The sequence below is a fragment of the Hypanus sabinus genome, chromosome 26 (genome assembly GCF_030144855.1).
Source record: "Hypanus sabinus isolate sHypSab1 chromosome 26, sHypSab1.hap1, whole genome shotgun sequence".
Taxonomy (NCBI): Eukaryota; Metazoa; Chordata; class Chondrichthyes; order Myliobatiformes; family Dasyatidae; genus Hypanus; species Hypanus sabinus.
In genome coordinates, this window is record NC_082731.1 from 35,385,601 (window position 1) to 35,400,031 (window position 14,431).

The 14,431-nt window shown below is 44.5% G+C and overlaps 1 protein-coding gene across 2 annotated transcripts in view; it reads right to left on the reverse strand.

Moving 5' to 3' along the window:
- Positions 1 to 14,431, reverse strand: part of LOC132381432 (sodium/calcium exchanger 3-like) — a 587,903-nt gene that overhangs the window by 34,649 nt on the left and 538,823 nt on the right. For both annotated transcript variants that reach the window (XM_059950836.1, XM_059950838.1), the window contains one exon: positions 5,694 to 5,818. In XM_059950836.1, coding sequence (XP_059806819.1) covers positions 5,694 to 5,818 — 125 coding nt within the window. The remainder of the gene's footprint in view (positions 1 to 5,693; positions 5,819 to 14,431) is intronic.

The window sequence follows — 14,431 nt, forward strand, 5'->3', positions numbered from 1 at the left end:
GAAAAGAGCACAGCCTGGGTGGTGGATCCCTGAGTTCCAAAGACACATGGCTCTCTGAAAAAAACAACTTGACCCCCTTGTCCGAAATGGGTGACCCTAACTGAAACAGTAATCTCGAATTCCAGATTCTTTGCATCCGCAGTAGTGTCGAGAAGACCCCATGGAATTTTAAATATTACAATGAAGCCATCTCTCATTCATTCTTTGCCAAAGTGAAAAATTTTCCCAGTCAGCAGGATTAGTGCTTTTTGGCAATATCATAATGTTCTTCCGTTAATACTACCCTGATCTCCTTTCATTAGCCACGTCTCAGCTACTCATCCTGTGCCATTTATAATCCTCGAGGGATGATACACTCTCATACTTCTTTGCATGAAGAGAGCTCTAAAAAAATCTGTAGAAACAAATTGTTTCAGTAAAACCATATTTACTCTATTAAGCTGGCTCCCTAAGGAAAGAGTAGACGCTGTTGACATTGATTAATTCAACTGGAAATTAGATTTCTTTCAGAAAATAATATTTTGGGTAAGTGATTGGAATCACGACATGTCAAGTGGAACAACTCAATGGGATGGGGTGTGAGATATTGAACGTAACTCACAAAGTTCAGCTCCACTGAGGGACACACCCAAAATACAAACAAAAAATTGTTAATAAAAAGTGAGGGTTTGTTCATGGGTTCAGAAATCGGAAGACAGATGAGAAGCTGATGCTGAATCGTTGGGTGTGTGCCTTCAGGCTTCTGTACTTCCTCCTTGATGGTGGGAATGAGAAGAGGGCGTGACCTGGGTGATGGGGGGTCCTTAATCATGGACGGCCCCTTTCTGAGGGTGGCACCTATACTGGGATGGATAAAGCCTGATTTGGCTTGCCACTTGTGTCCCCCCCACAAGTTGGGCAGGCTGTGGAGAGCAAAATGCTGCACCCAAGAAGCATATGGTAGAGTACTGTACTGAAAAGGCCTCAGTGTGGTATTAGTGAGAGAACGCCTCCCATTCAATTTCAGATCTGTGGGGGGAACTTCTTTTCCTGTCAAAGTCAGGAGGCTTGATATGCAACTGTGGCATCACCATCACTGAATCTCCTACCATCAACATCCTGGGGGTTACCATTGACAGGAAACTGAACTGGTCTAGCCATATAAACACAGTGGCTACCAGAGCAGGTCAAAGGCTAGGAATCCTGCGGCGTGTAATTCACCTCCAGACTCCCCAAAGCCTGTCCCCCATCTACAAGGCTCAGGTCAGGAGTGCAATGGAATACTCGCCCCTCGCCTGGATAAATGCAGCTCCATCAACACTCAAGAAGCTTGACACCATCCAGTACAAGGCAGCCCTCTCGATTGGTACCCCTTCCTCAAGCATCCAATCCCCCCACCATCGACCAACAGCTGCAGCAGTGTGTACTGTCTACAAGATGCACTGCAACAACACATCAAAGTTCCTAAGGCAGCACCTTCCAGACCCACGACCAGCACCATCTAGAAGGATGAGAACAGTAGATACCTGGGAACACCACCACTTAGAGATCCCCCTCCGAGTCACTCACTATCCTGACTTGGAAACATATCGCCGTTCCTTCATTGCCACTGGGTCAAAATCATGGAATTTCCTCCCTAACAGCACCGTGGGTGAACCTACACCTCAGGGACTACAATGGTTTTAGAAGGCAGCTCGTTACCACCTTCTCAAGGGCACCTGGGGACGGGCAATGCGGGTGACCTCAGGGTGCTCCGGTTTCCTCCCACAGTTGGTAGGTTAATTGTTCATTATAAACCGTCTAAGCAAGGCCAGCAATGCCTTCAGAATGCTCTGCAACGTATGGAGGTCCCAACAGTAGAATATCAAGCCCAAGCTAAAATTGTGTTCTTTCTACCCTCCTCTATGGATCAGAATGCTGGAGAATGACAGGAAGTGACCTCACTAAGTTGTCAGCCTTCCGCACAAAGAACCCGAGAAGAATCTTAAGAATATTCTGGCCAAACATCATCTCAAATGACGAACTACTTGCTCAATGCCATCAAGAGAGCATTGAAACCGTCCTCATGAGAAGGCGATGGAGCTGGATCGGGCATGTGCTTAGAAGGGAATTCGATAACATCACACCTCTCGCCCTCCATTGGACACCAGAAGGAAAGAGGAAAAGAGGAAGACCCAGGAATACTTGGCGTCGAACTGTAGAGGGAGAGCTGAAGACCCTGAACTACACCTGGGGTACCATTCAGAAGCTGGCCCAGGACAAACAGGATGGAGGACCTTCATTGCTGCCCGACATGCCACAAGGCATAATGGGCAGTAAGTAAGTACATTTTCCTGTGATTCAGCTCAAGTTAAATCAGGGGATTGCTGGGCAGCAACGCTGACAGGGAGAAAGCAAGAGAATGGGGTTGAGAAGGATGATAAATAAGCCTTGGTGAATTGGCAGAACAGACTCGATGGGCTGAATGGCCTAATTCTGCTCCTATACCTTCTGGTCTTATGGAATATATAATTTTCTAGGTTTGATCCCCTGTTGGCTAAGATCTAGTGGACCTGTGTGCCCTTTTTCCTTCCTCTCCCACATGCATGGAATAATGTGGAAAGCGACAATCAAAACAATTGTTCAACCTCCACACGGTAGTTTTAACTCTGCATCATAATTGGTCTTCTGGTTATTTTGTTCAAAAGGGTGGTCAGTTAACATGAAAGATCTACGAGGAAAAATTGAACTCACTTGGAACGTTTTCCCAATGAAATGTGACGTGCCTTAAATTACCAGGCGAAGCAATTCCAGCAAGCTGTCCAAAAGAACTTAAAAGGTAATGAGGTGTATTTTTCACGAGAAAGCATTGAAGGCTGTATTGAAAAATGAAAACGGAAATGGTGGTAAAACCTCTTTAAAAAATGTAAGCAGGCTGCGTGGTCTTAATGAAGATTACCCAACGTTAAATCAATAAAAATCAAAAATCTGCTACAATAGGCCATTGGCAAAACATGACACAAAGAACTTAATTGGATCTTAACTCAACATTAATTGCCCCATTATTTCATCCTATCAGGGATATTCCTTCTGTTCACCCAACCCTCCCCCATCTTCTCTGCTGCCTAGACGAACTTTTATTTATTTATTTAGAGGTGTAGCTCAGAACAGGCCTTTCCGGCCCAACGAGCTGCCTCACCCCGTAACCTATGTATTCAGCACAGGTCAACTTACAATGACCGAATTAACCTATCAACCGGTACATCTTCAGACTATGGGAGTAAATCAGAGCACCCGGAGGAAACGCGCGCGGTCACGGGGAGAACGTACAAGCTCCTTACAGACAGCACCGGAATTGACCTCTGAACTCCGGAACACTCTGAGCGGTAGTGGTGTCATGGAGACCGCTATGCTACCATGGCGCCCCTTGCTCAGCAAGAGTTCGGCCACATATACCAGACCCTCACTCGCTGCTGCCGGAGGAGGTACGATAGGGTCTTTTAAGAGGCTTTTGGATAGGTAGATAGAGCTTAGAAAAATAGAGGGCTATAGGGAAGCCTAGTAATTTCTAAGGTAGGGACATGTTTGGCACAACTTTGTGGGCCGAAGGGCCTGTATTGTTTCTAAGGTGTCTGCATTTGGGCTCTCCCACTGCTGCCAAGGGAAGGTTCTTGCATTCGAGCGATCTCTCTGTTTCCCTCGATGCTGTCAGCAGATGAGGCCAGAGCAAAGCTTCATCGAGCTGGATTGTAGATTTGGACTCTAGTTCAGTTTTTATGACGTGTCCCCTCCTACTTTTACACACTTAGTCCAGCGGTCGTGAAGCATACGGATCCCTTCTTTGTAGAAGCGGTCCACAGCAGGGGTGATTGATACGTTCGTGACTTAAGGTAGAAGGAGATGAGTTATTAACTTCAAACTTTCTGCATTATCACCAGAGTTGAACTGCATGTGCATGTAACAAGAGCATCTTGGAGGTGAGTTATACAGCTCTCGTTACATGCACGTGCAGTTCAACTCTTTCAGTGCAAATGCAGAAAGTTTGAAGTTAATAACTCATCTCCTTCTACCTTAGGCCACAAACTTATCAATCACCCCCTGCTGTGGAGCACTTCTGGAGGTCCAAGATGCCGACTTCTACAAAGAAGGGATCCGTATGCTCCACGACCACTGGACTAAGTGTGTAAATGTAGGAAAAATAAATGTGCTAGGTTTTCTAAAATTGCCTCCTTCTACCTTAGGCCATGAACTTATCAATCACCCCTCGTACGCCTTTTGGGTTTTTGGATTCTGTGTTTTCACTCGTTTTTGTTTTGTTGCCTTCTGTGCTTTTTTTGTGGGCAAGGGAGGGGAGTTGGATGTTTGACATTTTTCTTTTCACAGCTTGGTTCCACAGTTCTTCTTTTGTTTCCTGACTGTCTGTGGGGAAGATGAATCCCAGGGTTGTAAACTGCATACATACTTTGAAGATAAATGTACTCTTAACTTTGATTCTGTCTTTCTCAGTTTTGAATGAAGACTGTGCACCCAAAGAGTTAACTGCTCTCTTTCTACAGATGCTGCTTAACCTGCTGAGCTTTTATCATGTTTTCTGTTTTCACCTTGTTATCCTGGCCATTGAATATGAGTGATAAACGAGAGAAACTCTGCGGGTGCTGGAAATCCAAAATACAAACACACAAAATGCCAGAGGAACTCAGCAGGCTGGGCAATAAGTATGGAAAAGAGTAACCAGTTGATGTTTCAGGCTGAGACCCTTCATCGTGGACTTGATAGAGGTATTTAAGATTATGAGGGGTATAGATAGAGTTGACGTGGATAGGCTTTTTCTATTGAGAGTAGGGGAGATTCAAACAGGAGGACATGAGTTGAGAGCTAAGGGGCAAAAGTTTAGGGGCAACACAAGGGGGAACTTCTTTACTCACAGTGGTAGCTGTGTGGAACAAGCTTCCAGTAGAAGTGGTAGAGGCAGGTTCAATTTTGTCATTTTTTTAAAAATTGGATAGGTATATGGACAGGAAAGGAATGGAGGGTTATGGGCTGAGTGCAGATCGGTGGGACTAGGTGAGAGTAAGTGTTCAGCACAGACTAGAAGGGCCGAGATGGCCTGTTTCCTTGCTGTAATTGTTATATGGTTATATCAGGGCTGGAAAAGAGAGACGAGGAGTCAGAGTGAGAAAGTGGGGAAGGGGAGGAAGAAGTAGAAGGCGGTAGGTGACAGGTGAAAACAGGAGAGGGGAGGGGGTGAAGTACAGAGCTGGGAAGTTGATTGGTGAAAGAGATAAAGGGCTGGAGAAGGGGGAATCTGATAGAACAGAAGGCCATGGAAGAAAGGGGGGGGGGGAGGAGCACCAGGGAGAGGTGATGGGCAGGTAAGAAGATGAGGTGAGAGAGGGGAATGGTGAAGGGGGCAACTACCAGAAGTTCGATAAATCAATGCTCATGCCATCGGGCTGGAGGCTACCCAGACGGAATATAAGGTGTTGCTCCTTCAACCTGAGTGTGGCCTCATCGCAGCATAGGAGGAGGCCATGAACTGACATGTCAGAATGGGAATGGGAATGAGTGGCCACCAGGAGATTTTCTGGAGATAGGTGGACACTGGGAGTGGGGACCAAAGAGTCATTTTCCAGCACTAATCGGTACTATAATGATTAAACAAGGTGCCAGAGTCTTCACTGAGGGGCTTGCAATTAAGAAGCAGAGATAATGCATTGCTTTTTTTTTGAGAATACCTTGAATTCATATGACTCTTCAATAATGACTTCCATCTTGGAATGCTCCCCCAGGATAGGCTTTCCCATCTCCGCAATGCGCCGAGCTTCCTCTTCCTCCGCTGTCAGCTTTTTATTATCTTCATCTGCACGTCAGGGAATAAACAGTCAGACATTTTGCTTAAAACCCGTGGTTCGCATGAGGGATTCCTTCACTGTGACTCTGCTTATGTGAAAAAAACACCAACGCTGTTTACGGATAAGGCATCCAAAAAGGACCCTCCCGAGGCCACTGAGGGGTGGGAACAAAACGATAACAGAGTCTTTTTACCGTGAAATACATTGTACACTTATTTATCAAGCCAAGAAACTGGAAGGGAAGGGATTTCTTCATGCTGTCCTTCACCAAAATGCCAGAAGATGGTTAATATTTTCCCAGCCATTTGTGCACACTGATAAACTGCAACACTGTGCTTCAAACCGAAAGTGTTTTAGCAACACGGTTTCTGAGATTTGACTTTTAATTTTTACAAACGAATAGGAGCACACCATGTGGTAATGAAACCACAGTTGAAATTGTTAGGTAATCTTATATCTATATATATATATAGCTCGGGTGCCTAAGACTTTTGCACAGTACTGTAGTAATTTTATGTATCGCACTGTACTGCTGTCACAATAAAAAACAAATTTCACTATGTATGTGAGTGATGATAAACGTGATTCTGATATGGGTCTCTATTGTGGACTGAGAGTGGGAAGGGGGCAGGGAGAGGGGAATCGTGGTTGGGAAAAGGGGAAGGGAGAGGGAAGCGCCAGAGAGACATTCTGTAATGATCAATAAACCAATTGTTTGGAATCAAATGACTTTGGTTGCAACCGCACCAGCCCATGCTCCTGGCGTTCTTTCTCTGCCACGTGTCCCACACGTCTTCTGCAACGCTCCACATTGTCATTCCCAACATCTGTTGCTCCCACCAGACTGCAAGTAATTGGTTTATTTCTTTGTTCATTTCCTTGGCACTGGGATTTATTTTGTTTTGCTCTGTGCCATCTTTCCTTGAGCAGTGGTGCCCTGGGGAAGAGGCGCTGGCTGTCCACTCTATCTATTCCTCTTAATATCTTGTACACCTCTATCACATCTCTTCTCATCCTCCCTCTCTCCAGAGAGTAAAGACCTAGTTCCCTTAATCTCTGAACATAATCCGTACTCTCTAAACCAGGCAGCATCCTGGTAAATCTCCTCTGTACCCTTTCCAATGCTTCCACATCCTTCCTACAGTGAGGTGACCAGAACTGGACACAATACTCCAAGTGTGGCCTAACCAGAGTTTTATAGAGCTGCATAATTACCCCACGACTCTTAAACTCTATCCCTTGACTTATGAAAGCTAACACTCCATAAGCTTTCTTAACTACCCTATCTACCTGTGAGGCAACTTTCAGAGATCTGTAGACATGTACCCCCAGATCCCTCTGCTCCTCCACACTACCAAGTATCCTGCCATTTACTTTGTACTCTGCCTTGGAGTTTGTCCTTCCAAAGTGTACCACCTCACACTTCTCTGGGTTGAACTCCATCTGCCACTTCTCAGCCCACTTCTGCATTCTATCAATGTATCCTTACGTTCTCGTTGTTCTTGGAATATTACACAGTGGATTGGGCCCAGTCCATCATAGATAAAGCCCTCCACACCATTGAGCACATCTACATGAAACACTGTCGCAGGAAAGCAGCATCCATAATCGGGGACACCCACCCACCCAGGGCATGCTCCCGACTCACTATTGGCATCAAGGAGGAGGTACGGAGTCCTCAGGACCCACACCACCAGGTTCAGGACCCTCAACTATCAGGCTCCTGAAGCAAAAGGAGCCTTTTGCCCCATCACTTGCCCCATCACAGAACTATTCCCACAACCTATGGACTCACTTTCAAGCACTCTTCAGTTCATGGTCTTGATCTTTATTGCTTATTTATTTATTTGTGTATTTGCACTGTGTTGTCTTCTGCACTCTGGTTGAATGCCCTAGTTGGGTGGTCTTTCATTAATTGCATTTTGTTTATTATTCTATAGATTTACCACAAGAAAACGAATCTGAGGGTTGTATCTGTATTTTCAAATAAACTCTTCCCAGGCTTCCAGCCGGGTACAGGCATCGATTATAACCGACATTTCGATGACAAGCTCGGCCATCTTCATCAGGGATGATACCTAGGCATGTCTAGTCTGGTTGTACTTATACCTGCACAAGGACTTCCAAATCCCTTTGCACCTCAGATTTTTGTGTTTTCTCACCATTTAGAAAACAGTCAACCCTTTCGTTTCTTCTACCAAAGTGTATGACCATACACTTCCTTTGACCATTCTCCTAATCTTTCTAAGTCCTTCTGTAGCCTCTCTATTTCCTCAAAACTACCTGTCCCTCTATTTATCTTTGTAGTGTCTGCAAACTTTGCAACAAAACCATCAGTTCCATCATCCAGTTCATTGACATGTAACATTAAAAAAAATCAGTCCCTACACAGGCCCCTGTAGAACACCACTGGTCACCAGCAGCCAACCAGAAAAAGCTCCCTTTATTCCCAAGCTTTGCCTCCTGCCAATCAGCCACTGCTTTATCCATGATAGCATCTTTCCTGTAATACCATGGGCTCATAGCTTATTAAGCAGGCACCTTGTAAATGGCCTTCTGAAAATCCAAGTACACAACATCAACCGATTCTCCTTCGTCAATCCTGCCTGCTATTTCTTCAAACAATTCCAACAGATTTGGCAGGCAAGATTTTCCCTTGCTGAAACCATGCTGACTATGGTCTGTTTTATCATGTGCCTGCAAATACCCCGAAACCACATCCTTAACAATCAACAATATCTTCCTAACCTCTGAGGTCAGATTAACTGGCCTATAATTTCCTTTCTTCTGCCTCGCTCCCTTCTTGAAGAGTAGAATGATATTTGCAATTTTCCAGTCTTCCAGAACCATTCCCGAACCTAGTGATTCTTGAAAGAACATTACTCATACCTCCATATTCTCTCCAGCCACCTCTTTCGGAACCCTGTGATGTACATCCTCTGGTCCAGGTGACTTATCTTCTCTCAGACCTTTCTTTCTCCCAAGAACCTTCTCCTTAGAAAATGTAACTTCACACACTTCATGACCCCTGACTCCTGGAACTTCAAACATACAGCTTGTGTCTTCCACAGTGAAGTCTGATGCAAGGGACTTATTCAGTTCATCCACCATTTCCTTATCCCCCATTACTATCTCTCCAGCATCCTTTCCCAGTGGTCCACTATCCACACTCACCATTCTTTTACACTTTATGTATCTGAAGTAAATATGATATCCTTTTTAATATTATTGGCTAGCTTACTTTCATATTCCACCTTTAGCTTCCTAATTACTTTTTTCATTGCCTTCTGTTGATATTTAAAAGCTTCCAAATACTCTAACTTAGTATAGTTGGGATAAAGAGGATGGGACAGGGGAGGGAGCGGGAAGCACCGGAGAGACATTCTGTAATGATCAATAAACCTATTGTTTGGAATCAAATGACTTTGTCTTGTGTCTCAGGGCTGGGTGTGTCTAGACCCATGCCTCCCCCTGCCCCTGCACTCCTCCTCCGCCCCTCACTCCTCCTCTGCCACCGGTCACACATTCTCCAATGGTGCTCCTCCCTCGCCGTTCACAACATCCTTTGCCCCTGAAGATTTACAAACTCGCTCTCCGCTCCATGTTGAGCAGTACTGTGCAAATGTCTTAGGCACCCTAGCTAAGACTTTTGCACAGTACTGGAGGAGCAGAATTAGGCCATTCGGCCCATCGTCAGCTCCACCAGTCCATCAAGGCTTACTTACTGACTGTTGGCGCGTGGCCAAGTGGTTAAGGCATTTGTCTAGTTATCTGAAGGTCGCTAGTTTTTTGTGGGAGACCGGCAGTTGCCCATTCTGCAGGTCTCCCCTCTCCAGCTTGGCACCGGTGTTGTCGCAGAGCAATGTGTGGCTAAGTGCCTTGCTCAAGGACACAACACACAGCCTCAGCCTTGGCTAACACATTGCTCTGCGACGACACCGGTGCCAAGCTATATGGATCCTAATGCCCTGCCCTTGGACAACATTGGTGGTGTGGAGAGGGGAGAAAAATAAAACCTTGCCCAGGCTCGTGCCCTGGAAACTTTCCATGGTCTATCGAGACTAATGGAAGCCTACACATTTATTATCCCTCTCAACCCCACTTTCCCTGCCTTCTCCCCATAACTTTTGATGCCTCGATTAATCAAGAGCCTATCAACCTCTGCTTTAAACATACCCTATGATTTGGCCTCTACTGCCATCTGTGTCAATGAATTTCACTGATTCACTGCCCTCTGGCTAAAGAATTTCCTCCTGCTTTATTCTGGTGTGATGTCTAGGCATTTTGGGGTCTGATGATCAGTAGAATTACTCAATAGAGCAACAGGACATTCACAAAACCAACCCCTGCTCATTTGAGATGTTTGGAAACAGAAATGGGACCTTGTGGTGGAAGATCCCTAATGGAAAAGGGTTTTTCCAAAGGCTGTATGAGGCTAACTTTAATATTTCTCCAGTTTTCCTATGTCTTTCTAAATTTTGAAAAGTTCTTTGATATGATGCCATTCAAATACTGCCTTGATATCAAGGCTAACTCATACAAAATGCTGGAGGAGCACAACAGGTCAGGCAGCATCTACGGAGAGAAAAGGGAAGAGATATATTTTGGTAGGAAGCATGAAAAGAGAAGGCAATCCTATAATGAGTACAGGAACCTATGGTGATCTGTGCACGGCTTGCTGAAGTGACTGGGCAAGTTGAGGAAGTGGTCAAAATGCAAAACAGGATCTGAACTTTATAAATAGAGACGAGTTTTTTTTAAATCAAAATCAGTCTTTAGAAAAGTGGATGAACTGCAGAAGATTGAGTAGTTTTCATAAACACTAGAGATTCTGCAGATGATGAAAATGTGAGCAGCACATAAAATGCCAAAAGAACTCAGCAGGTCAGGCAGCATCGATGGAGAGGAATAAACAGTCGGCATTTCAGGCTGGGGCCCTTCATCAGGACATCAGTGTGCAGATTTTAAAGGTCTCAGCTCAGAACATCAACTGTTCATTCCTCACCATAGATGAGCTGCTGAATGTTTCCAGCATTTTGTCTGTGTTACCCTGGATTTCTAGCATCTGCGAAAACCTCTTGTGATTTTAGTATCAAGGCTGTCATTCTAGCCTTACCTCCAGCAGCCTGAATCAGTTCTGGTGTAGAGTAACGTAACTGGTGGAAACATACATTGTTCACAACCACCGACATCGAGTTGAGGTTCAATTTAAGAGGCTGCTCTGACGTGATGATGTAACTACGTGAAGTTCAGTCACTGTGCTTTGGTGTTCTGGTTTTGGAGTACAATAAATGAGTTATTGTGATTTTTCTTAAACATAAACTGCCTCACAACATTTTATTTGAGAAAACCTACACTGGTGACCCCAGCGCTCTGGGACGATTCCAGAGTTATTGAACACGTTGGCTAACGTAGACACTATGAAACTGGAGTTTGGGGAGAAAAATGCTGTTGCTTGGTTTGTACAAGCCAAGGCCCAAATCCGACTACAAGAAGAGGGCTGGAGCCAAGTAGTTGTGTCAAAACCCAGCCAAGCTTCAGTGAACAGTTAACGGAGAGGAAGGAATACTTGATGGCACCTTCCACAAGCCCATCCATCACTTATCCAGATGGTTGAGGATAAAGTGTTGCTGCCATTTTGACCATGTCGAGTGACCTGGTTTTAGAGGACAAGACCAAGCCTGACATGTTTCATTTTCTGATATTAATACTGAAGCTGGACTAGATACCACTCAAAGCAAAATCAGCCGTGGTAATTGTGCAATTTATTGCAAATTGTCACACTAATACACAGGCACTTGACTAATGATTGCCAAAGCATATTTCCATAAAGTTAATTAGTGTATAACTCCATGTGAAATTAATTTCGGTTGAATTATCTCACTTAAACTTCATAGACAAATACATTTCAGAACGCAGTAGGTCACTTGATCCCCCAGGCAGGCTTTATACTTAATAAGATTATGAGTGTTCTGACTGCATCTTCATCGTATAACTTTTCACCTCTTTGCATTTTATGCGCTCAGCAGCCACTTTATTAGGTACACATATTCTCCTACTTGTTAATGCAAATATCTAATCAGCCAATCAAGTGGCAGCAACTCAATCCATAAAAGCAAGCATACATGGTTAAGAGATTCAGTTGTTGTTCAGACCAAACATCAGAATGGGGAAGAAATGTGATTTAAGTAACTTTTACCATGGAATGATTGGTGGTGCCAGATGGGGTGGTTTGAGTATTGCAGAACCTTCTAGTCTCTTGGGATTTTTAAATTTTAATTTATTTTTTATTGATTGATTGATTGAGATGCAGATGAGATGAACAAGCCTTTCTGGCCCTCCAGGCTGCGTCACCCAGCAATCCCCTGATCTACTCCTAGCCTAATCACAGTGCATTGGTCTAGTGATCTGAAGTTCACTAGTTCGAGTCTCAGCTAAGGCAGCGTGTTGTGTCCTTGAGCAAGGCACTTAACCACACATTGCTCTGCGATGGTGCCAAGCTGTATCGGCCCTTGTCCTTCCCTTGGACAACGTCGGTGGCGTGGAGAGGGGAAGGCCTGCAGCTTGGGCAACTGCCGGTCTCCCATACAACCCTGCCCAGGCCTGCGCCCTGGAAACCTTCCAAGGCGCAAATCCATGGTTTCTCGAGACTAACATATGCCTATATATAATAATCACGAGACTGTTTACAACGACCAACTAACCTACCAACTGGTTTGACTGTGGGAGAAAACTGGAGCACCCAGAGGAAACCCACGTGGTCACGGGGAGAATGTACCATCTCTTTACAGGCAGCGATGGGGATCACACATCACATGAGATGCGGAGTTCACAGAGAATGGTGCGAGAAGCAAGAAGACAGAATCAGTATCGGCAGTTCTGTGGTCAAAAGCACCTTGTTGCAGAGAGAGTTCAGAGGAGAACGGACCAGACTGGTTCAAGCTGACAGGAGGGTGACGGTAACTCAAATAACCAGGCATTTCAATAGTGGTGTGCGGAAGAGCATCTCTGAATGCGCGACATTTCAAACCTTATAGTGTACGGGTACGGCAGCAGAAGACCACAAGAATGCACTCACTGGCCACTTTTCAGATACAGGAGGTGCCTGGTGAAGTGGTCACTGACTGTAGACCCAACTACTACTGCTTTCAAGATACTCGAAGATCTGGCTTTTATTGATCTTTTAGCACACTCGTTCTTAAAGATAACAAACCTTTGACAGGTGACAAAATTGACTCATATTTTCCTTACTTATTGAACAGTGATCCCTGGCTCTACGTTCTTTCAGAAAAAAAAGACCCTTTCCCCCAACCTACAGCCTCTTGAAACCCCTCAGGAACTCCTGTGTTTCACTCATGTTTCCGCTAGTTCACAGACTTGAGTTCCTTCAATGATTCTAAGACTCTGTAGCAGAGATGCTGATTTCCACCAAGATAGATCTTCACAGATACCATCCATGGAGTTAGAACAAGATAAAGTGTTATCAACGTTTATTGAAACCCATTGAATATTTAGGTTCACGAGAATGAACCCTGAAATGACAGGGTTAATGCACGAGGAGCGTTTGATGGCTCTGGCCCTGTATTTGCTGGAGTTAAGAAGAATGAAAGGGGATCTTATTGAAACTTATCAAATATTGAAAGACCTAGATAGTGGACGTGGAGAGGATGTTTCCTATAGTGAGGGAGTCTAGGATCAGAGGGCACAGCCTCAAAATAGGAACAGGTCCCTTTAGAACAGAGGTGAGGAGAAATCTCTTTAGGCAGAGCATTGTCAATCTGTGGAATTCACTGCCGCAGATGGCCATGGAAGCCAAGCCATTGGGTATGCTTAAAGTGGAGATCGATAGATTCTTGATTAGCAAGAGTGCCAAAACCTACTGTAAAAGGCAAGAGAATGGGGTTAAGAGGGATAATATATCAGCCATGGTGAAAGGACGCAGGAGACGTGATGGGCCAAATGGTCTAACTCTGCTCCTATGTCTTATGGTCTGACACCATGCTCTCTTTTCACTGCTGCCTTCCTTCAGAAAGGAATTACAGGAGCCTTAGGTTCCAAACCACCAGGTTCAGGAACAGTTATTACCCTTCAACCATAGGGCGTGGATAACTTCACTCACCTCAACACTGAACTGATTCCACAACCAATGGACTCACTTTCAAAGACTCTGCAGCTCATGTTCTCAGTGTTATTTATTTACTATTTATTTATTTATTTATTCGTTCATTCTTTTATTCTGTATTTGCACAGTTTATCTTCTTTTTCACTTGGGGGGGAGGTGTGTGTGTGTGTGTTTAGTTTTTTTATTGACTCTATAGTATTGCATTTTTTCCACTGCAAATGCCTGCAGCAAAATGAATCTCATGGCAGTATATGGTGATAGACATGTAACCTTGCTAATAAATTTACTTTAAACGTTGAGTTTACTTTGCAAAAAAAATCTTATGTCTCACCCTAGTAGCCGTATCTAGAAAACTTAAAAACTTTGGGGCATCATCTTCAGTCACTATACAATGTTCTTGCCATTTTGACCCGACTTCACATTGATCAGTAGACAGGCACGAGCACGATACTGTTGGCAGAACTGCCGAGGAGATGTGAGCCCTCACGCACACGAATAT